Source organism: Canis lupus, chromosome 12 (genome assembly GCF_011100685.1).
Source record: "Canis lupus familiaris isolate Mischka breed German Shepherd chromosome 12, alternate assembly UU_Cfam_GSD_1.0, whole genome shotgun sequence".
Lineage (NCBI taxonomy): Eukaryota > Metazoa > Chordata > Mammalia > Carnivora > Canidae > Canis > Canis lupus.
The window spans coordinates 27,658,673-27,684,847 of NC_049233.1; the positions used below are offsets into that span (position 1 = coordinate 27,658,673).

The 26,175-nt window shown below is 35.5% G+C and overlaps 1 protein-coding gene and 1 pseudogene across 1 annotated transcript in view; one reads left to right on the forward strand and one right to left on the reverse strand.

The window, feature by feature from the left end:
• Positions 1–26,175, reverse strand: part of EYS (eyes shut homolog) — a 1,532,152-nt gene that overhangs the window by 254,201 nt on the left and 1,251,776 nt on the right. The window contains exon 30 of the mRNA XM_038554428.1: positions 13,309–13,458. Coding sequence (XP_038410356.1) covers positions 13,309–13,458 — 150 coding nt within the window. The remainder of the gene's footprint in view (positions 1–13,308; positions 13,459–26,175) is intronic.
• Positions 695–968, forward strand: LOC102151452 (annotated as a pseudogene).

The window sequence follows — 26,175 nt, forward strand, 5'->3', positions numbered from 1 at the left end:
TATAACATCTCTGTCTTATTAGATAGAAGGAAATTGTGTTGAACTTTCCTGCTTTTCGGGACCTAAAAAAAAATGTGCCTATGATAGAATATATTTGACCTAAGTAATTTTCAAGGATAAAAGTATCTTTTCTAAAAGCTTTTTGCAGAATACCTAATAATTACAGCCTAATGAATTTTAAGTAACAGAATGCCATGGCTTCTTCATAATAGCAAATACATTAAAACTTTGACTTGCAATAAGTACAGTAGCATATAATTCATAAATGTCTTTAAAACATCTTTAACTTCACTATACTTACATATTATGTAGGCTAAGTAAAAATAATTCTATCTACCCCTTTTGTTATATCCAGAATTGACAGATGGTATACTGATTCTACTTTTCTTTCAATATAGCATCACAATTAAAACATAATTTTCACTAAATTTTGTGAAATTCCCTGAAAGAAAGTGGTAATTGCATAAGGCAAAATTGAAAATAGAAAATAAAGTTTTAGGCTTTGTAGACTTTTTATTTTTATAGTAATCAGTTGAATTTTCAACACTGTTATGTTCACTAATTTGATGAAGTATATTTTAGAATTAAAAAGTATATTTTAGAATTAAAAAGTTAGGGAATTTTTGGTGTGTCTTATGCTCAACCTGGTACCTCTTTTTGGGAAGCGGTAGCTGAGGAGACTTTGGCGTTCACCATGGCTGATGAAAAGCCCAAGGAAGGAGTCAATACTGAGAACAATCATATTATTTGAAGGTGGCAGGCAGGTGTGGTTCTATGGTGTGGTTTAAGATTAACCACTTAGTAAACTAATGAAAGCTGGTTGGGAATAATAGGGTTTGTCAATGAGGGAGATCAGATTCCTATGTGATGGGTAGCCAATCTATGAAATTGACATGCCTGCACAGCTGGAAATGGAGAATGAAGATGTAGTTGATGTTTTATGGCAGCAGACAGGAGGTGTCAACTAAAAAGGAACCTACTACTTTACTCCAGAACTCTGTTCCTCCAGACCAAGAAGACCTCGTCAGTGAGAAAACTGCAATTAGGTTCCACCACATCCTGACTACTACATACAGTTTTCTCTACTCTTTCGTTTTTCCTTCCTCACTCCTTAGGTGTGCATAAAGTAACTATTTCTGTGCACAAGCAAATTGCAGTTTTTTGACTAAATGGCCAATGGTATGTTTGGATCAACATCAAAAGGATATTGGATGGGGAAAAATACTGTTCTATGAAAATACCCCCTTTCTTTATTAGTGGCATGCTCATTCAACTCTTATCTTTATATTCCAGTAGGTTACTTTGTCTCACTGTTTAACAAAAAATAACAACAAAAAAAATCCTTGTATACCTTGTTTGATTAGAGGATTTTTAATGCTTTTCATTTATCATTGTAAATCTAAGGACAATTTTATAACATTTTTGTATGTAGCTGTTGGCAATCTACTTTAAATGGGGATAAATTACTGTAAAAGAAATGAATCCTAAATAGTTTTTCCTTGAAGTCAAGCATCTTGTTGTTTAAATAAAATTCTTGATTTAAAAAAAGTTATGGAGTTTTTGATATGTCTTAAAGGTTTCATAAAATGTGCAAAGTATGAAACATTTTCCTTACATTTATTGTCTATAATATAGTACATGGTATAGTGGGTGGTGATTAGAGTGAGACTCTGGAATCAGACTTCCCAAGTAAAAACTGTGGTCTCACAGTCCCCTCAGGCTCTATGTATTTTAATGTCCTCTTTTGAATGATTATAATAATACCTCAATGGGTGGATATTAGGAATAAATAATTAAATCCAGAGAAAGAGCTTAAAGTGTGGGTGTAAAGTAGTAAGAGTTTAATTAGTGGTAGTTATTTTATTTATTATTTTTTAAAGGATTTTATTTATTTATTCATGAGAGACACATACAGAGAGAGAGAGAGAGAGAGAGAAAGAGGCAGAGATACAGGCAGAGGGAGAAGCAGGCCCCATGCAGGGAGTATCCTGGGACTCCAGGATCAGGCCCTGGGCTGAAGGCGGCACTAAACTGCTGAGCCACCCAGGCTGCCCAGTTATTTTATTATTAATATAATCACTTAAGTATTTTTTAAAGAAAAAAAATGAGAATCAATAACTTTTTCATCTAATCTTGAAGGTCCTCTACTAACGTCATTCCTTTTGATTTTGCAACATGACTTCTGGAGTTCTCATAAGGCTTAAGTAAATTTTCTAATTTCTTATATGAACATTTAATCACTTGTGTTATTTGCTTATGTCAACCTCTGCCTAAATAATCTAAAAAGCTAAAATTCCATGGCCTTCATCTATTTAACTGATCTCTATTAGCAAGATTTCCATGATGAAGTCCATCTAGTTGTTTTTCTCCTACTTGTCCCATATTCACACCTCACATGTTTGTTTGGTTTTGGAGATGAAGTAATTATCCTTCTGAAAGGCCAGTAGAGATTATTACAAGAGTATCAAAGAGTATCACAAAAGCATGCTAGGAGTTAAGAGTAAGGAAGAACACTAGTCTAGACTGTCTTCTAGAGGAGGTAGGCTTATAGGAAAGATAGTGAACAATTAGGAGAAATGAATAGAGAGAACATTTCAGGGGAGAAACTGTAGCAGTAGCTAAAATGAATATGGTAGGAAAATGTAGGACTGTGTTTGGGACCATGGCTTTGGTGGAATGAGATAGTCCATGTTAGTAATAGAGGATAAAGATGTATAGGGAAGAAGCTGATAAAGGACCTTGATTATAAACCACATAATCTGTCCTCGAAAGAGATGATGATGGAAGGACTCCTTATAGATGTTCTGATTTGAGATTATTTCCTTTTAAGAGTATTTTAAGCAGGAAAATCTGAACAAAAATGAGCTATGTGGGGTGGTGGTTAAATATAAGAGATCTAGAATAAAATTGTATAGGTGAGAAAACCTTGCTTCAGTTACTATTTACATGACCTTAGATAAGTTTTTTTTTTTTTTTGACCTTAGATAAGTTAATCTCTTTAAGACCTAGTTTACTTTTCTCTTAAATGAGTATTACAAAAATAACTACTCCTTAAGGATATTGTGAAATTTAATGAGATTGTGTGTAAAAGTATTTATCATAGTGCCCATCATGTAGGTGCAAACTATTATTACATTGCTGTTAAGGAGTGTGAATAAATGAACTAGATTGAGATTATTATGCTAGTGAAGTTTCCAGTACATCTTTATAGATACAATCTTGTTTGTTTGGATCCATCCAAAACTTACTAGCTATGTCTATCTCACAGTCATCCAGACAGATTTCTCTCCTGCTGACATGATAACAAATTTGTTTTTGTTTTTTTTTGTAATACAGACTTTTTTGTGCCCACTTCATGGTCTTAGCCATTTGCTTCTTATACCACATAACAGACAGAGCCTGCTCCTGGTCCAAGTTCATCACTTTCCCATCTATGAAACTAAAACGAGATGAGCTTAACAAGCAAGGAATTTCAAAAACATTTGCAATTAACCTATGGCCCAATTAACACTGAAAAGGCAGTGACTTTCAGAATAAGCCACTGGGAACATCTCCAACTTCACACAAAATATATATTTTTTGTCCCCAAAACTTCTTTATAGATTTTAAAGATACATTGGAATATATGCTGTGTTATCATATAGCTCTGTGAACAGCTTTTGTATGGCATCTTTCCAAGAAATAGACAACTGGATGGTGCCTAAACCATGAATGTAAAGGAGAAATGTTGGAAGAGAGGTGAAATAATGGAGATTTTTACTTTCACTAAACATATTGTATCTCCCTCAAATATAATCTTTGAACAATATCCATGATGGGAATTTAATAAATGTAAACTGATATATATGATATTTGAGACCTGCCTATAGATTAGAAAGCATACTGCTAGTAATGTACAGGAAAATTCCACAGGGAGAAGGAATAGATATGATGTCTTTGATCTTCCTGTCCATTAAAAAAAAGGAGTCAGCACATGAAATTCAACAGATAGAGCTGTGGAAAACTTTGGAGGACATCCAGAAAATAGTGCCTAAAATAATTAAATGCTCAGAGAACAAAACTGTGAGGAAGTAAGTTTACTTAATTGGAAGGAGATATATCTGTAGAAAACTTCATTAATTTTTTTTGAAGTGTTTTTGATGAAATGCTATAAAATAAAATAAAAAAGTAGTGAGCAATTTTTCTGGTCCTAGGGCAGCAATAGAAGAAATAGATTTATATGGATGATAAACCATAATAATGATACTAATCATTTGAGGGGCACTTGATGCTTTCCAAAAATGCTCATATAGATAACACTCATAAGAGCCTGTAGAGCAAAACAGTGAGTGTTATTATCTTTATCTTTCAAAGAAAGGAGAAGACAAGACTTCTTTGTAGTTATACAGAGAATGCTTTGCTTCCTCACTTCCCTGTTTATGGGTGCTATTCAGGTGCCCTGTGCTCATTTTGAATTATAATGAACATATAAAGATCTGTCATTTTTGCCTTAAATCCAGGTACACCCTATTTGGACAGTGGTCTACGATCTAATGATAAATCACAAAATAGCATTATTTGTGATTATTTATGTCCATGCTGATACATAGCTACAAAATTGGCATTTGGGGTTTTGATGTAATTAGTATTGAGTTGCTCTTCCTAAGAGTCACTGCTTCTTTAGGTGATTTGGGACAAGAGTAAGTAGAAGCATTTCATTAATATGGGTGAACTCAGTCCTCTAGTTAGTAGAGTGGGGAGTTAGAAGGGGTGTTGTGATATATGCCTAGTTTATTTAAAAACAACATTAGTTTGCTTATGTGTAAGTCAAACCCAAGGGTCTTGGACTTCATTAGCTATTAAGTGGTGATGTAGCCATGAGCCTCACCAGCTGTAGTGGATGCTGTGGTATGCTGCCATGAGTCTCCTAGCAATGGGACAAAGGCCCAAGTCCCCTTGACTCAATTCAGGAAACTATGAACATCCCTACTCCAGAACTTCCCTTAGAGTCAGGTGAAGCCTCTGTTGCAATTGCTCTGCAATTCAACTTCTACCTCTTCTCAGTGCTGTGTCTTTCAGTGACTTACAGATGTTGTTTTGAAAAGCACTCTGTAATAAGCTTCCTGCATGCAAATCCCTACTGTCTATTTCCAAAGAACCTGATCTAAGATAATGGTTATTAAATCTCAGTGGCTGAGACTTAACTGTAGGAATTATAGTCCATTATAGAATCTCCTTCTCCAAATATTTTTAGGAATCCTCAGGACTGCTTGCACATGTGTGTCCAAGGATCAGCCTTGCTCATTGGCAATTTCTGAAAAAATTTTAAAATATTTATTTATTTATTTTGGAGATAAAAAGAGACATGGGGTGGGGGAGGGGTGGAGGGAGAGGAATACTCAAGTAGACTACCCACTGAGCACAGAGCCCAATGTGGGACTCAATCCCAGACCGTGAGATCATGACCGGAGACAAAATCAGGAGTTGGCTGCTTAGCAACTGAGCCACCAAGGTGCCCCACTCATTGATGATTTCTGCACAAACAACCTAAAACTTCACCTTCTCTTGTTCAACAAATTCTCCACAGAGGCTATGCCAAGCTGGAATTGTGTTTCCATCATTTTCTCTGATGCTTATATACTAGAAGAGCTAGAATTTTCTTTTAGAAAATTTGCCCCTACTGCACTGTATTGGCAAAAATGAGTGTCATTGCTAGTACAAGGCAAGCAAGAGAGTGATTCTTTGCTATTTTCTTCATTTGGGAGATGGGAAGAGATTCTCAGAGCATGGGTGAGTTCATCTCAGTCTATCACATAGGATTGGAAACTTTTTCCCTCCAAATGACAGGAGCTTTATTGAGGTGTCTAGTAAGCTCTTATGTGAATTTTTATGGTATTTTCTATAGGGTTTTGTCCTGGAATCTCCTTTTTATCTTTGTAACATCTTGTCTTTGAAGGTAGGATTGGGATTCAAATATTACTAGAAATTAGAATTAAGCCAACTATTACCAAGTTGAAAAGTAGGAGGGACCAGGACAGAATTTATACCAAATACTATAAAACAAGAATTTACTGTCTCTTATGGAGGCATTAGATTATCTGAAGAAATATTATTAGATTATCTGAAGAAATATTAGAAGTCTTTGTTCTACATTTATTGAGTTCAAACACTTTGGCTTAGTACCAGTACCTGTCTATGAAACCAGCTTTCAAATTTAAAAATTTAGTATATCTTTTGAAAAGTCTTAAGCTATTCTTAGAATCTGTGTTAGGTAGAACAGAGTTACAGATGTTAAATTGTAAAACAATTTATCTCAATATATATATTCTTTTTATTCAGTATATTGATGAAGTCAATTTGTTGAGGAAGAAGCTTTCATAGCTTCTTTTAGCTTCATTTAGAAAGTTGAGTGGCTGGCCATTTTTTTAAATAAATAAGATTGTCTATATTTTGAGGCTACTCTGTAAGAATTGTTCTACGGAAGTTAATTAAGATAAATATGTTGTTAAGGATTAAAGCCTACCACTAAGAATAGGACTTAAAGAACTTTCACATAAAATATCTTTCTTGGTAGCTGTTTAAAGGCAGTAATCAAATATCCTCTAACCATGATGATGGATCCCATTTAGGGGGAGCTGTGAGTCCTATAGAAGCAGGTTGAAAAATACATAGGATTTAAATCTGAATTGCCAATTTACCACTTCTTTACTTAATAAACAAATAATCCCTTGACATTTTCTCATGAATCTTATTCTTTTTTAACATGTTAAATCCCTTTAGCTGCCCTGTGTGGCATTTGTTTCCTGTTACTTTCTTATATAATCTTGTCTTTTTAAAAAATGTTTTTATTTATTTGTTCATGAGAGACACACAGAGAGAGGTCGAGACATAGGCAGAGGGAGAAGCAGACCTCCAGTGGGGAGCCGGATGCGGGACTTGATCCCACGACGCTTGGATTACCACCTGAGCCAAAGGCAGATGCTCAACCACTAAGCCACCCAGGTGCCCCTATAATCTTGTATTAAAGATGATATGTACTTGCATTTTAGGATTACAGAGAGAAAAGGCTTTTAGGGATTGCAGTTCATTTTGCTGTATACTCTGCCACTGTACAAGAATAGTTCCAACTTAATAGCCTTAACAGTTGTAGAAATCTACCATTAACAGTAAAGGATTAAGAAAATGTGAAGCTTTCTTCAGCATACATTGATAATTCTCAAAAGAATTTCTTGGCTTTTATTTTAGTTTATTGTGATTCTCTGCATTAGAAATCACAATATTTGATGATGGTTTGCTGAAGAGCTAAATATCCTTTCACCTCAAACTTTATGTTCCCACTGTAGTCAATCTCCATATAATTTCTCCCATGAGCCACGGTGTTATTCTATACCATGATGTCATTGTTTATCCTCTTTGATCTGCTGTCCCTTTGGTAAATTTCTAATCTTTCTTCAAAATATAGTTTATTTCTCATGTTACAGATGTACTTGTCAACTGCTATCTTCCTTTCTCTTTAGTAGGGTCTTTGTGGTTGCTCGGAGGCCTTGAGGGTCAGTCAGTTCTCTGGCTGTCCTGGCATCTTAGCACACAAGAAAATCAGGAGTTATGGACCTGATCTTCACTTTTGTAACTTTGTTAACAGCCATTCCATTTGGACAATTTGAACTGAACTGCACAATTAAGAGGAGAAAGCATGTGATTACATAGTCAATCACCTGAAATTTTTTTATATTACAGGTGGGTTGAGTCCATAACTGACACATATTATCCAGTGAACATACTGTGTAGACTTAGCTTCACATTCAGATTATGATGTCTTTATTTAGAAAGCTCCATTCTATTTCTGCCTCACTGAGCACCAAACTGACACGTCCTTGTTTCTCAAGATACATGCAAATTTTAAATACAACCATACATGCTAGCAGAAGACTAAACCCAGACAGTACTGAAATCACCAACTTCTGGACCCACAGACTTCTAAAAGATTTTCTTAATCTTACTTAATGAAAGAAATTTGATTTTTTTAGTGGCTATTCCCAATTCAAAACAAATAAGCTACATTATAACTTGCTGTCCAGCTAGTATTGGACATGTTATATATGATTAGTGTATTAAGTGTGGATAAAGGAACAACAGCAATGTTTAGATATATGTATTTATGCGCAAGTCAATGTAATTATGAAGCATTATGCTGTATTTCCCATATTTAGCTACAGTTTTCCTACATTTCTTCTAAGAAATACCAGATGGAAGTGTTGATGGAAAAGATACAGAAATTAATATTGAAGTGATGAAGTTTGACCTTTTTAAGATGAAAAGCTTGCCAAACTTTCCATATTGACATGGCAACGTTTTATGAATAAATCTAATATCTTATAGATTTAGCACAGTTCAAAAGTCACCATCTGTTTCAAGAAGTGAAGGTTCTTGCTATTACGTAGTTTCTGGGCATTAAGACTGAAGGCATGCAATCCATAGTTTTTATAATATTAACTATCAGGAATGTGCGAAAAACCTTTATATTTTAAAAAATCAGAGACATCAAAGACATTTGAGTTACTCTCAAAATTAGAACTGATAATACATTAAGGGTATTCTTTCTTTTTACATTAACTTGGGTAATCTCCTGATCATTCTCTGTATGGAGTTATATAGGTTAATAGTATCTGGGCAACAAGTTGTAATACAGAGAATGTAAGTGGGGAAAAAGGGAAAGCGCTGGAGGCTGATTTTGAGCGCAATTGTCTTAAAGGCCTCTGATGCTACATATAGGTATTATGAGAACTTGTCATTTGTTCCTTTTCTTATTTTGCACAAGTTATTTAACACTAAATCTCATTTGATACAGTCAAAAGTATTCCGACTCAGAATTCTTTTTACTTCCCGTTCTTTAAGGTTAATGCTAGCTTGGCATTATCTAAATTTATTTTCTACTTTCTTAATCAAACAATGGTAGGAAATATGCTAATTAAAAAAATAAAAAGTAGTGTGCACCTATATGTACTCACACAAGTACACAAACAACATATATACATATACTTCTACCTATAAGAGGTTTTTATTTTTATTTATTTATTTATTTATTTATTTATTTATTTATTTATATATTTTTTAAAATTTATGATAGTCATACAGAGAGAGAGAGAGAGAGAGAGAGGCAGAGACACAGGCAGAGGGAGAAGCAGGCTCCATGCACCAGGAGCCTGACGTGGGACTCGATCCCGGGTCTCCAGGATCGTGCCCTGGGCCAAAGGCAGGCACCAAACCACTGCGCCACCCAGGGATCCCTATAAGAGGTTTTTATTGCAGAGAGATGAGGCAAAAATCAGTCTATTCACAATACTCAAAAGCAGTTTTTTTCAGTTTATTTTGTTTTCTGCACCAAATATCTAACAAGGTTACATGTCAAAAATGCTTGCAATGGTTTTATCTGATGTTTGAGTTTGAGCAAGTTCTAAAATTCTTGTTGCCCAACTGTTAGAAACTTCCAGCCTCTGTTCAATTGATCTTCAACCATGCATGCCTTCCTTTACTCTACCAGATATTAAAAAGTTGTTGATTGGGATATGTAGTGCTGATGCTCATGCAATTCTTGGTCAAAATCCACTTGGTTTTGGCTACCCTAAGAGTTTGTTAACCAAAATGAATCACTAGATATTGGAATGTGCCTTAGATATACATGGATAATTTTACACCTCTGGATAAGTCTTTGAGAAATCTAAGGAAGGGAGAATAGGCTGTGTGGATTTAAAACATGCAGATAATAACACACTAAATAAATTACCTGAGGAATGACACGGGACTTCTTTACAGAACAAAATGCTGCATAAAGAGTCAGCTTTTGTATAGGACAGACACAAAAGGAGCCAGAAAAATTTAAGCTTCAGAAACTTTAAAAAGTATATATATATATATATATATATATATATATATATATATATATATATACAATTTTTCTGAACTTCTGCAAAGGAGAATAACCCTTGTGAAAACTAAGACTCTCTCTATGTGATCTCTTTCAAAATTTGTTGAAATGAAAGACAAAGTGTGCATGAGTATGAATTATAATCTACCTGTAGTACTGTGATCTCTGCTCTGTTTCATTTAAGAAGAACTTCTATCTTGATACTGAATTGACCTCAATCACTACAAGTGGCTTATTCAAGTTTGTTCTATTTCTGCCATCTATCTACAGGTACAATGCAAATTTAGGAGGAAATACTCTCATGTTTATTCTCAGTGGCTAATAACAAACAAAAAATCAAGTCATTTTTTAATGTTTACCTTAGAGCTCATTCCACTTGTTTTTGAAAATAAGTTCTTATCAATCATGCTATGGTATTTTATTTCCAAGAACCCTTAAATATAGAAGAAATTCCAACAACATTCAAATAGTTAAAAAGGACCTTAACTCACATGCTTTTTTTTTTTTAATTTAAAAAATTTTTTTATTGGGGTTCAGTTTGCCAACATATAGCATAACACCCAGTACTCATCCCATAAAAGCATGTGAGTTCCATCCACCATTTGCTTCGATGTGGATGGAACTCACATGCTTTTTAAGGACAAATTTGTTTTGAATTTGCAATAACAAGTATCCCATTAGAGAAAATTAGGATAGCTAGAAAGAGCTGTACAGAAAGACCCTTTTAATGCTAAGTTGTGCCCAGTTAAGGATGGAGAAGTAAGAGTGGAGCAAGAAAGACAGAGAGAGAAGGTGACATAACAACTGGACTATAGGGATCAAGCAAAAGGCAGTCATAGATCAAGGGACATACACTAAGGCAGAAATGAGAAGTCTCAATGTGTGTGTCTTTCCATTTTTCCTCCACTCTGGCAGGAATCTTCTCTTAGGTGAGTTGTATCTCATCACTTTAAACTTCTCAGGGGCTTTATGTTCTCATTTATTCCTTACTTTTCTATGTAGTAACACCTTCCGCTCAAAGTCCAATCCACAATTAAACATGCTCAAATCTCTCATCTTACATTTTCCTCCTCTTGACTCCTCACCTCTCTCTAGTGACCAACTTAACTCTTTTTGTACTTTCACAGTAAAAGTTATTGAAGAGTTGCCTAGTGTATACTGTTCTTCATATTCATTACATAAGCTTAACTAATTTATATAATATATAATATACAACATATAATATAGTCCTAGGTCAGCCTTTAACGTAACCTACTGTCACCTCATTGTCTTTGTAGGATGCTGCCTATAAGACAAAGCAGATTTGCATTTTTGTTTCAGTGGAGATATCTCTCACTTTCTAAATTTGAATAAAATTAATTGAAAGACTTGGAAAGCCCTTGCTCTTCAGTTTCACTAGGAGCATCAGCATTTTTAAAAGGATGGTTTCAACTTCAGGCTACCAAAGACTGCATGGTTTGAAGACCGCCTACTGGGATATTCTCTACTTAAAGGCAAAAAAATGAAATCATCCTTTTAAGAAAGTTTGACCGAAACAGAAATTACTTCCTACGTGATCAAATGTGCCACTGTTTGTATGAAATTATTACATTAGAAAAGATAATGTTATTAATCAAAATGCCTTTTAAACTGCTTTCTAAGTTATTCACCTTCTCATCTGGCTCTTTTTTTGTTGAGCAACTGCAGCCTTTTTAAAAATATTGTATTTATTTATTCATGAGACACACGAAGAGAGAGGCAGGGGGAGAAGCAGGCTCCATGCAGGGAGCCTGACGTGGGACTTGATCTCGGGTCTCCAGGATCAGGCCCTGCGCTGAAGGTGGCGCTAAACCACAGAGCCATCTGGGCTGCCCAACTGCAGCCTTTTGTAAGAGAGATGATTAAAGTAAAAGTTAAGTCCATTGCTCTGAAAATTTGTTTTGTCTGTACACAACTCTCTGTTCCCAAAGGGTTTGCCTAATTTAGGAATAGTAATTTCATTGCCTGAGGGTAATTTCGTTGCCTTCCTGTCATAACCAACTGAACTACCCAGCCTAGACACTCTCATTTCTTCCTTCGTTCTAACATTTACTGAGCATTTTTTCTGTCGGATGCCCTGCAAACCGCATTAAAAATGAGAAGCTTACTGTCCCTGCCTGGAAGGAGTTTCCATTTTCAGATTGGTGTCAATTTTCTTGATTTTATTTGCAGAGTGATGCAGACTCTGGGAAAGCTTATTTGATTTATATGACCTTCACAGGTTAGCCAAGATTCCTGCTAATCAGACTAACGCATCCAATTGTCATCTAACATATAAACTTGACACAATATGTTATTTTTAACTGACACAGAGTAACGTTAGAGACCATTATCACTAGATTGCTGTACTGATGAAGAATTTTAAATTCTTGGCTGCTACATGTAAATTGTGTCCAGTAATGCCCTTGGGATGTGACCATCATATTTAGCCATTTCTCTCTTCTGAGATTTCCTAATTCTGAAGTATGAATTAATTTCAAGACTGCCTTCCAAAAGTTTATATGCCCTAGAAAGACATTTCCATTTAATATTCAATTTTTTTCCCCTACTGGATTCTCTTTTTTCTGTGCAGAGTCAATGACTACCTCCGTCCCTTCCCCACCGCTACCAATTCTGAACAGCTATTTTCACTCAAAAGATATTTTGTTAAACAATTGAATTTGATATCCTTTCTCTTTTTCCTTTCCTTCCTCCCCCTTTCTTTCTTTTTTAGAAAGGGGGAGACAGATGGGGAGAGGGAGAGGGAGAGAGAGAATCTTAAGCAGATTCCCTGCTGAGCACGGAGCCCCACACTAAGTTGGGGCTCCATCTTAGGGCCTGGAGCTCTGTCTCACTACCCTGAGTTCATGACCTGAGCCGAAATCAAGAGTCCCACACTTAACCTACTGAGCCACCCAGGTGCACTGAACTAGATCTTAATCTCAGCTGAACCACATGACTCTTTAACCTGTTTATTTACTCCATGATATATTTTTTAAAAGATTGTATTTATTTATTCATGAGAGACACACAGAGAGGCAGAGACTCAGGCAGAGGGAGAAGCAGGCTCCCTGTGGGGATCCTGATGCGGGACTCGATCCCAGGACCCCTAGGTCATGACCTGAGCCAAAGGCAGAAGCTCAACCACTGAGCCACTAAGGTGCCCCAGCTCCATGATATTTTCAAAGAAATTGATTTTGTATATAATTTGATTGCCATTGAGTGGTATCAAATTATACTTTAATTTGTACTTTTCTCCATCAAAATGAAAAAAATGATGGCAAAACAACTTTCAGATGGACCTTTTTGTCTTTCTTTTCAAATGTGAGTGGCTATTATACATACAAATAACATTTAAAAAATAAGGTTCAACACTATAATTCAAAGAACTACTGTGGAGGACTTACCGTACTGTGATGGGGATGAATACATTTGTGTTAATGCTATAATTAGCAGAAAGAGTCAAGATATTTTGAGAACTTCCACATCCATATTTAACCATGGGCCTTCCTTCCACAAGAAATAAATGAATAAAGTGTTGTCCAATATTCTTCTCACTACCTTTAAAAACAAACATTACATGAAATTAGTGATGAGATTTATATTTTATTCAATAATAATCATTCTCTCAACGAATGTAATCCCTGCCCTCAAAGAATAATGGTTTAGTGAGATGGTAGGAATGTGATTAAATTATTCAATGTAATAATACCATATTAGGATAATACATTATTTTCTAAAGGCTGAGAATAGCATGGTGTTAACAGCATTGCCTTGATATGAGATTAACTTTCTGATTCTGTTCCTTAATAGCAAGATGATCTTATTCTGAGCCTCAGTTTTCTCATATGTTCTAATGGGCTGAGGAGAGCAAATAATTATTAGAACTACTGTGATAGTTAAAATAATAAATAAAAAGCATCTGGCACCTGTTGAATATTATATAATTTGGTTTATTATTATTGTTAATTATTTGCATTTTAATTTTAATGTCTTTCATAAAAATTGAAATGATAAAGAAATATATAAAGAAGAAAAAAGACATACTCTCCTTCCTCAAGCTCATTCTTTTATCCCACTTTGTGGTACTCCTTTCTACCATATATCTATACACATATGAATATTTATATAGCCCTCGTTTTATTTTTAAAAATGAAATAATGCGATAAGGAGCTTTATTCATCTTTCTCTTTTCATTTAATAATGAACTTTAGACATCTATGTAAGTACATAGTTTTTAACATTTTTTTAAAAAAAGATTTTATTTATTTATTCATGAGAGACAGAGAGATAGAGAGAGAAACAGACTTCTCATAGGGAGCCTGATGCGGGGCTCAATTCCCTGTACCAGGATCATGCCCTGAGCCAAAGGCAGACGCTCAATCGCTGAGTCACCCAGGCGTCCCATTCTTTTAACATTTTTAATTGAAGTATAATATAATAATAAATTCAAAAAAATCACTCAAATATTAAATGTACAGCTCAGTGAATTATTACAAGGTGAACCCACTCATGCAAATACCACCAACTTAAGAGAAAGAACATTATCTGCATTGTCAAAAGTCTTTTTTTTTTTTTTTTATTATAGTCACAGAGAGAGAGAGAGAGAGAGGCAGAGACACAGGCAGAGGGAGAAGCAGGCTCCATGCACCGGGAGCCCGACGTGGGATTCGATCCCGGGTCTCCAGGATCGTGCCCTGGGCCAAAGGCAGGCGCCAAACCGCTGCGCCACCCAGGGATCCCTGCATTGTCAAAAGTCTTATCAATCACTTGTTTCTTCCCTCTACCAAAAGTAACCACAATCCTAATGTTTAACAGCTATGGTTAATTTTGCTTGATTTAAAATTTCATATTAGTGAGATCATATTGCATATATACTGTTGTGTCTATTTACTTTTGCTCAATATTATGTTTGAGAGATAGCACCTATGGTAAGATTCATTTTCATTGCTTTAGAATATTCGATTGAATGAATATTTACAATCTAGTTATTCTTTTTGCTGTATATGAGCATCCTCCTTCCACCCCAGTTTTTGGTTATTATGAATAATGCTGCTAATGATAATCTTGTGTATGTCTTCTGTGCTGAATGAAGCACATGCATTTCTCTTGTGTATATGACCAAGAGCTAAATTGTTTATGATTAATTTAATAGCTATTGCCAGTTTTCCAAAATACCATTTTGATTTAACCCCTTACCAGCAGTAAGAGTTCCAACTGATCTAGTCTCACCATCACTTGGTATGATTGTTTTGCAGATTTTAACTACTCTGTGTTTATTTTACTGTAGCTTTCAATTTTAATTTTCCTCATATTAGTGAAGTTGAGCATATTGTCATGTTTGGTGGCTGTTTTGATATCTTCTTTTGAGAAGTGTTAGTTTTCATTTCTTGCTCACATTTCTATTTGATTGTTTGCTTTTTCTTACATTGTTGGAGTTATGTCTATGTATATATTTAATATCTAGGTCTATATACATATATGTGTATGTATAGCATACAAGCTCTTTGTTAACCATATTTATTGAAAATACTTTCTCCAATTCTGTGGACTGTCTTGCCAATTTAAGAGTGAGTTTTGTTGAACATGTGGTCTTAATTTTACCATAGGTCTATTTATTATTTCCTTCATAGTTGTAATTAATGATTTTTATGTAACCTTTAAGATATCTTTGCTTGCCTTAAAATAATAAAGCTATTTTATCTTTGGTAAGCTTTGTTTAAGATCTATACTGTGCCTAGCATTGATTTTTGTACATGATATGAAGCAGGGAGTTATGGTAGGTTGGATAACAGCCACCATAATGCCACCAAAAATAGTCATGTTCTAATTGTTGCAATCTTATATGGCAAAAGAGACTTTGAAGGTGTGATTAAATTAAAGATTTTGAGATGGGATTATCCTGGATTATCTGGTTGGGTCAAGAATTAGTTAACATGTGTCCTGCCAAGAGGGAGGTAGAGGGAGAGCTGATAATGGAAGAGGTCGAGCTATCAGACTATAGAGGGAGACTGAAGTGATGCAGCTACTTGCCAAGGAAAGATAAGCAACCACCAAAAGCTGGAGGAGGCAAGAACATCTTCTCATCTAGAGCTTTCAAAGGAGTACCAACTTGATTGAAGCCCTATAAGACACATTTGGCACTTCTGGCCTCCAGAACTGTAAGGAAATTGCTCTTGTTTTAAGCCACTAAATGTGTGGTAATTTACTACAGCACCCATAGGAAAACACAGGGGTCAATTGTAATTTTTTCCTCTTTTAGTTTCCAATTGATCTAAAATCATCATAGCAAATAATTCTCATTATGTATTTACTGAATTCTCAGATAATTGTGAAATATATATTTTTAATATTTTGAGATTGTCTCTTTCTTACCTTTTTCTTTTATTTGTTCTTGTGAATATACATCTTTTAAGATAAAAATTATTTAAATTAATTGTATTGTTTGAAAAATATATACCAGCAAAAGTATACTAAACCAAACTGAAATTACAACTCTTGCAAATGGCCAGCATTAGGGGCCCCTACGTGGTTCAGTCAGTTAAGCCACTGACTCTTGATTTCAGCTTGGGTCATGAGATTGAGCCCTGAAAGGGGCTCCATGCTGGATGTGGAGTTTGCTTAAGATTCTCTCTCTCTCTCTCACTTTTTTTTAAGAGTTTATTTATTTACTCATAGAGAGATACAGAGAGAGAGAGAGGCAGAGACACAGGAAGAGGGAAAAGCAAGCTCCACGCAGGGAGCCCGACGTGGGTCTTGAACCCGGGTCCCCAGGATCACACCCTGGGCTGCAGGCAGCACTAAACCACTGTGCCACCGGGGCTGCCCTCTCTCTCTCACTTGTGCCCCAACCCGCCACTGGCCCACTCTCTCTCTCTTATTTTTAAAATTTTTTATTTTTAAAAAGATTTTATTTATTCATAAGAGACACATACAGACACACACAGAGAGAGAGAGAGAGAGAGAGAGAGAGAGAGGCAGAGACACAGGCAGAGGGAAAAACAGGCTCCACGCAGGGAGCCAGATATGGGACTTGATCCTGGGTCTGCAGGATCATGCCCTGGACTGAAGGCAGCGCCAAACTGCTGAGCCACCCGGGCTGCCCTCTCTCTCTCTTAAAAACAAAAAGTCCAGCATTAATATTTGGTGAATATCACTATAGATACAAAGGTTGATAAATGCACAGATATATAGAGATAATTTTTCATTAGAGCAAAATCATATTATATACGTATTTTAATTTAAAGACTCTTTGATAAACTTAAAATCTATTGAGAAACCCCAAAAAGCTTTGCTTATATGATTTGCATCTTATTTATTTATTTATTTATTTATTTATTTATTTATTTATTCATTTATTTATGAACAAACAGGGGGAGAGGAAGAGAGAGAATCTCAAGCAGGCTCCACACCCAGTATATAGCTTGGTGTGGGGCTCATGGAGCTTGATATCATGACCCGAGCAGAAATCAAGAGTCAGGCACTTAACCAACTGAGCCACCTGGGCACCCTGGTTTGTATCTTTTAGTATTTCTTGGATTAGAATTTAAAACTGAAAAAAAATATTTAAGACAGAAAATTTTCAATTATTTATTGGTTAGCTTATTTAAACATCACTATAATAAAATCCATTATATATTAGCCTACGTAACATATTTTGTGAAAAGTAATTATATTTTCCAAAACAAAAATAATAGTGAGAGGAGGATTATTCTATACTTTTACAATCTTCTTCAATGTTAAGCTTAATAAAAGCTGTTAGATTCTCATATCCATTTCTCTTTTTTTAAGATTTTATTTACTTATTCATGAGAATACACAGAGAGGAGAGAGAGAGGCAGAGACACAGGCAGAGGGAGAAGCAGGCTCCATGCAGGGAGCCCGAGGTGGGACTCGATCCAGAGTCTCCAGGATCACGTCCCGGGCTGAAGGCGGCGCTAAACCGCTGAGACCCCGGGCTGCCCTCTCATATCCATTTCTATATTCAATTTGTTGTGAATTGTTGTTTTGGTTGAAGTACGTGAACTACACAGCCTCACACAGAATGTAATTGGAGAAAAGGGATTATTTAAATTGTCTTTTTATTTTGTTTTTTAAAAGATTTTATTTATTTGAGAGACAGACAGAGAGAGAGAGAGCATGAAAGGGGAGAAGGACAGAGGGAGAAGCAGGCTCCATGCTGAACAGAGAGCCCGATATGGGGCTTGATCCCAGGACCCTGAGATCATGACCTGAGCCAAAGGCAGACACTTAACCAACTGAGCCACCCAGGCACCCCTAGATTGTCTTTTTATATATATACAAATTGAACAAGTGGTAGTTCCTTAAAGTATAGCTGAAATGTGGAATCTGTAACTATACTAATAATCTATATTCTTTGTTACATTAAAATTCCATTGGTTTTTCTTGTATTCTATTTATTTTTGTAAAGATTTTATTTATTCATGAGAGACACAGAGAGAGGCAGAGACACAGAGGGAAAAGCAGGCTCCTTGCAGGGAGTCCAATGCAGAACTCAATCGCATGACCTCAGATCACACCCTGAGCTGAAGGGAGATGCTTAACTGCTGAGTCACCCAGGTGTACTGGTTTTTCTTGTATTTTCAATGAATATTTTATCCTTACATGACTTTGTAACATCATGCATTGGTTATCTGAAAAAGGTGGATTCACTGAGTCATGGGTATCTTTCAAATGTTGACATTTTTATATAATATTAAACAATCACATTAATTACAATTACTTCTGAACCCATCAGAAAGTATACTGGAGCTCTGAAGCTCACTGTGAAGAATATGCTTTCCAAAATTCTAATTTTTACTAGAAAGCTTGAGTTTTATCATTGGGAAACAAATACCATCAGCTGCTTTCCTTAAAATGACAGGCTTACTTAGTTTTTGAGAAAATGGCTGCAAAACACTCAAGCCTGAATAATCATAGATTATCTTTTAGTCATTTTTCAAGTCATGTTTTCATAATGGCTACTTCAACTAGCAACTTAAAAAATTTGCCAAGGGCTTTTTCTCAAGACAGCTATTTTGTATTGGTATGTATCAGACTTGCCTTATATATATTTTCCCTTTTATGTACAGCACGTTAAAAAGTTGTATATATATAGGGATAGAGAATTTTAAAAATTAAGGCATTTTTTACACCATTAGGACATTTTTCTGTCCATTTTTACTTTGAGTGCATAGGGGAGTAGAATAAAATGACTGAGTATGATCTGGGGGCATTGTCATGAGAGTGGTGTGCAAGATTTTATCTATTGTGACCTTTGTACTTTGAGTACAAATGTCAATCAACACGATGGAAAAGGCACATGTCTTAGTTTTATTAAAAAATAATTTTGAAAAAAATGTTGGTGTCATGGACATCTGATACTCAGGGATCTGATACTCAGGGATCTAGATAAACTTGAAATATCTTCATATTAGAGCTCACACTAATTTGAAAAGAAAAAAAAAGAAACCAGAGTGAAACTAAAGGTATCTCTGAACCACAGATAAATGTTTCTCTAACATCTCAATAAGAAATGTGAAGAAACCTAAGTTATCTCTCCCTCATGTCTCAGGCTCTCAAAAAGTGGAACACAAGCAACACTTGGGTTTCAAAGAATGGTTCAGAGAAAGGTAACAGGGGAAATTCTGAAAGAATCTGAAATAGAAAAAAAAAACAACAACCCAAAACTAGCTTACCCATTCATGTTCTCCTCACCTTTCTTTACCTTTGAGCTATTTTACAACTCTAAGTTGGTGAAAACTAATAATAATTCAAATTATTCTTATCTACAGCAACGCAAACTAATTGTGTCTGGTGAAATGTAACTGATTATTTCCCTGTAGGTAGACTTGCTTTCCATCTATTTGTAAATCTGCTTCAAAATTTCTTATTCTTATATACATATATCTCTGTTTCTTGACTTCTTTGAACTGATTGTAGTATCTTATCAGTTCCCTCATTAATTAATAGGTTAAAAAATTTTGGCTTGTGTTCATTTTACATATCTTTTTGAAAATTATCCTTTAACAAAGGAAAATAAGTTAATTTTAGTTTTTGCAGCTATGAGGTATATTAAGAGAAATTATATTATATATATTATATACATATATTACATTATAATAGCAATAAAACCAAAACTCCAAGGAGAAAAATTTGCCTAGAGTATAATGTAGAGGCGATTCCCCTGGTGTTAAACAACATAGCAGTCTTGGACTGGACAGAGATCCTCGCATTTATGGATGATCAGTTGGGAAGGAAGACAGGAAAGGATTCAAAATACAACAGAAAATAAGATAGGAATGGGGCATACAAAATCTAAGAAATAAAAACAGATTTTCCATAGAGTTCTTAATGCTATAGAACTTATTAAGAATATAAATTTAGTAAGAGAAACACAAAGTGAAATGTAATACAAAATAGTAAGATTAAATCAATATTGCAGAAGAAAAATTGGACAAAACAACATCATTAAAGATTTAATAACAAAGTACGAGTAGCAAAGGGCATAATGAACATGGTTGAAAATCACTCTTTTGAGATTCTCCTAAATGTTACTTTCTAGAGCCCACTCAACCCACCTAGGTTTTTATCACACTTCTGAGGACTTCAGCTGTACACCCTAAATTAGTCCAGTGCCTGACAGAGGGTGATGCAGCTTTACGTTTTCTGCCTCTCCTGAGATCCATTAGCAGTTTTTTGGGCTTCTATTCCTTAGTGTTTTCCCTTATTTTCTCCATGACTTCCTATTCAATTTCTTAGGCTGCTTTTCTCTGAATTTGAGAGCATAAGTAAGAATTTAGTATTACCTTTGACTCCTCTTTTTACTGAAGGGAAGAGGCTGGGGGCAATGAGAACACATTTAGAAACACAACACTCTGTACCAGCATCTTGTGTTTTCTCTCCTTGGATACATAAAAGGTTTTATCATAAAATGGCATAAAATTGTTTTTTCTGGAATTGTTGGCTTGTTCTCCACCTTCCCTTCCTTTTTGGGAGAGGGGTGGATGGTTCATTTTGTTATGCACTAAGGGACAGTCTGATATCCTCTTCCTTTCTCCATTTTTACTCAGAAGTTTCTATTACTTAATATTTCTAAAATACATTATGATTTCAGACTCATATTTTTGAGATAAGACTTAAAAATACAATATATGGAGTATAAGAGAGCTGAACATTTAGGTCAAGCTGTTGTGCCATATGTACAAGGTCTGTTTTTCAAAGCTTCAAAAAACTGAATTTTAAAGATTGATTATACACATTAAACAAGATATATGTAGTACAATGTAAGAATGAGTTATTTTTAAAGGAAGCTCAGCCACTAAAATCAAGGACAGGGATGAGCAATCTTATCCAAATACACCAACATCCCATTATGAATCAGAGCTACCCTGTGATACAGTACACAACAAGGCAGCTTTAATAAAGATAATGGGAATGAAAATAAACAATTAAGCATAGTTCTCCCTACAGTCTGCTATATAGTAAGTATAGTTTTAAACTTGTCATTTGGACTTATTCTATTAATAAGCAATTTCTTGCTTTATGTAAGAATACTTTTAAGGAAATTCAGAGTGTTTTGTTGGTCACATGTGATGGTAGTGGGGTGGTGGGGCAGGGGCAATGGAAGACCTGGGCTATTGATGTATTTGCATGATTCAATAGCAAATTATCCACTTCAGGAAATATAGGTCATATTTTTTTGATAGGCTGATTTCTTTTACTTTTGAATCAACTGATTTTGTATCACAAACCTATATTCTGCACTTAGAGAAGAGCTAGGAATAAACCACTCAAGGAGGAGTTGTCTGGTTTTCACAAATAGTACTGTTTTACGTTCCTATGTAGGGAAAAACCCACTTTTCTACTTTGTTTTTCTTTCCCATGTGTCTCCTTCACTCCTCACAAACACTTCACTTCTGGTTTTCAAATGTGTGGAGTTTTTTCCCCCACACCAAGCAATTCTCTGTGACACTACTTGGGTGTCCTACAATTTAATTCAGCTTAGACACTATCTACCCAGAGACAGTGTCAGACCCTATATGTTAAGATCCTCTGTCCCATAAGACTGCTGGCCCTCTCCCCAACACATGCTTCAGACGTCAGCTTCAGACACCAGTGCTTCTCACCACCTGGCTACAGATCAGAGGTCCAAAAGTATTTCTCCTTGGGTTTGATTAATTTGCTAAAGTTATTCACAGAACTCAGGGAAACACACTAACTAGTTTATTAAAGGATATTACAAAGAATACAGAAGAACAGCCAGATGAAGAGACACATAGGGTAAAGTCTGGGAGGTTCCAAGAGCAGAAGTTTCTGTCCCTGTGGAATTGGGGCACATCACCTTCTTGGTGAGATATATTGACCCATCTGGAAGCTCTCTGAGCCCTGTACCATTGGGATTTTGAGGAGGCTTCCTCCTATAAGCATCATTAATGTTAACTGCATTTCCAGCCCCTTTCCCCTCTCTGGAGGGGGGGGGGGGGGCTTGGACTGAAAATTCTAAGCATCTAGTAGTAGCTTGGTCTTTCTGGTGACCAGCACCCACCAAAGAGTCATCCAGGAGCCCACCTAGAGTCCCCTTATTAGAACATAATATGTTCCTACTGTCTTTCTCACTTATGAATTTACTAGGGTTTCAGGAGCCTGATGTCAAGGGACAAGGTCAAAGACAAATATTAGAACAAGAGATGCTCCTATTCTTGTCACTTAAGAAATTACAAGGGTTTTAAGAGCTTTGTGCCAGTAACTGGGGGCAGAGACCAATACATATATTTTCTATTATCTCAAAGTACTAAAGACATCATATTTTCAAACACAAGTATAATAAAAAATGGAAAAATAGTGGCAATTAGTAAAATCAAATATAAAACTTTCAAAAATAGAACTACTAAGGAAAATTAGTAAGTCATGACTACTATTAGATGTATATTCTTACATTAAACTTTATAGGCCGAGTAATCCGTATACCACATTAAATTAATTCATCATTGCTCATTAAACCCAAAGACATCAAGCAAATGTGAATCTCTCTCTCTCTCTGTGATACATGACAAATGTGAAAAGTGTCTTTTCCCCCATAATATCCAATCTCTGTTGCCTTGGAACAGAACTTGAAAGCTGCAGATGTCAATATTAGGCCATTGAAGGGAAGTCATTCTGTTGTTTCACTGAAAAGACATTTGACAATCCATTAGCAGAAAAGCGTGACATACCCTTTTGAAAGAGTTCTTTATGCTTTTAGGCCATGTAGTAATTTTTTTCAATGACTTATTTATGTCTTAAGTTTTTTGAATATTTATTCAAAAATATTTTGAAACTTTACAAAATGTAGAATTCCTGAATTGTATTTATACTAATGAAATCACTGATTGTATCACCTGATTTATGATTTATAAAAATGGTGCTTAGAATAATAAACAGTAATGATTACTTAAAAATTTAGATATCATGGTATTTTAGAGAGATAACCCTAATAATTTTGAGTCTAAAATTTATGAACTATATATAGCCTATATTTATATATATATTGTATAGTATATATGTATATATTGTATATATTTAGTCTTATAAGGAAAGAATAATAATGAAATAAGCCAGAGAGGGGGAAAGAATGATATCCTACTCGTTTTTATAATTTTGGTTTGCTTGGTTATTATGTTGGGTTGTAGATCTAAAAATTTTTTTTTTTAAGATTTTTATTTATTTATTTATTTATTTATTTATTTATTTATTTATTTATTTATTTATTTATTTAAGAGAGAGAGATAGCAAGAGAGAGCATGAGCAGGGGGCAGGGAGAAGGAGAAGAAGACTCTGTGCTGATCAGGGAGCCCGATGCACGGCTTGATCCCAGGCCCATGGGATCATGACCTGAGCCAAAGGCAGATGCTTAACTGACTGGGCCACCCAGGTGCCCTTAGATCTAAAAAATTCTAAGCATAGGTACTGTATCACTTCATTGAAATACTGAAGGTAGAATAATTATTGTACTACTTCCATTAAAAATTGGTATTTTTCTCTATTTGAACTATTGTAATGAATACTCCCAAACATCAATGACAATTTGATTTGAGATAATGTATAAATAAACATTCAGGAGAGATTCACTGGTCATCAGTTTGAATTCAAGTAAAGTGCAACATCATTCCTTATAGGGCTAAAAATGATGAATAAGATAATATGTTTATTAAGTCAGATACATAGATGGTCAAATTTGGAAATTCCTATAAAGTGACATGGATTCCTACCTTTTCTCATTAAAACAAAACAAAACACCACACCTTTATATGGTACTTCATATTTTTCTTTTTAAAAAAGAGTTATTTATTTGAGAGAGAGAGAGAGTGAGCACTGTGGGGACAGAGAGAGGGGCAGAGGGAGAGGGAGAGAGAATCTTAAGCAGACTCATGCTGAGTGTGGTTGAAGTGAGGGGGGCACGACCTTTGACCCTGAGATCATGACCTTAGCTGAAACCAAGAGTTAGATGCTTAACGAACTGCACCACCCTGGAACCCCAAGTACTTTGTATTTTTCAAAAACACTTTTATATACATTTTTCAAACCTTGTGAACTTGAAAATAAAAATTGCATCGGTATTATTTGTCGTCAAACCAAAATACAGAACAGTTAACTCACAGCTAACTTGGGTTCGAGTCTATCTTTGGTTACTGACTGACATTTCCATCAGGACTGCCTATGGCACAGCGGTCGAATGATCTCCTCATCACTGGTGCCCCCTTCATGGCATGTAATAAAAACTAAACTCTGAGCTTGCACTGAGTTCTCTGTTGAGTTCTCTATTGAGCACACATGTTTTTTCTGCAGTTTAAGAAATCCCCTTTCCTGGCTCTCCTTAGAGGTCTGCATTTGTATACAGCAGCAGCAAACCTAGCAGCAATCTTAGTAGCAGTGGCTCAGGGTTTGAAGACATTTTAGAGCAACAGGGGCAACACAGGCAGTAGTAGCACGTAGTGAGTAGGTAGAACCTGGAGAACGTGGCTGGGGTGACCTAGTCGGTTAGTGAAAGAATGGCAGGCAGAGACGTTCTAGGAGAACTGATGCATTCAGGCAGCAGCCTGGCACACACAATTAATTATTAACACATGCTTATTACATGCTGCTGCAGAATGGCTCTGGGTCAGTTAGTTGTGCTTAACCAGGAAAGAAAATATAACTCATAACAAACGATTCTTAGAGGAAATGAATCCTATTCATTTCATTTGGATGAAATGGATAAAAATGAAAACCAAAAACTGCATCTACTGTTCATTCCACTACTATCTCATTCCTGATTCCAAGATTTTTTTTTTATAGTCTAAATATTCTTTTCCACAGTGGATAATTCTGTCAAATGGATGCAATATTAATGGCACCTATTAGACAAGAATATAGCATCCTGGGCATCTAATTCCCAAGACTCCTTACCAGGCAAGTTATAAGGGAGGAAGGGTTAAAACATTTTCTGAAAAAAATATTTAGTACTTACTTCATGTTGCCATGAACCAAACACAGTTTTCAGTACATTAAATATGACAACTCTCTCCATCCTTACAACACATTTTTCATACCTTTGTATTATTACTAATAATATGATTCCATTTTATAGATACTGAAGCACAGAGATGTTAAGTAACTTGCCCAGATGGCGGAGCCAGGTTGTCTAGCTCCATAGTAATTTTCTTAATAACTGAATTATACTGTTCTTGAGATGGGCATGGCAGGAATTTCAATCCCTGAATGGGCTCATTTGTTTGCTTTTGCTCCTTTCTGTCCACCAGAAGCAAGTTTGTTCCTCACTGGTCCATTTCCTGATGTAATTACCTCAGAAACAGAGTGTATCTCTCACTGATTTATTTCTTCATAAATTTCAATCACAGGAATAAGTTTAATTTGTCTTAACACAGCTGTTCTCTTTCAAGAGAAGTTTAATGAATCACATACATTTTAGGTCAAGGGTTGGCCAACTATGGCCCATGGGCCACATTCTGCCATTGCTTGTTTTTTTAAGTAAAGGTGTTTTTGCAACACAGCCACATTCATTCAGAGCCACATATGGTCTATGGCTGCTTTCATGCTAGAGTGGCAGAGTTGAACAGTTGTGACAGAGACTGTGTGGCCTGTAAAAATATTACTCCCTGTCCATTATAAAAATAATACTCCCTGTCCATTATGGAAAGAACTGCCAACCCCTCTTCTGTTCCTGGTTGTTAAAGTAAACTCAGGATAAAATTATCTTTGATTGAAGCTACATTTGAGTAAACCCTTGAAATACG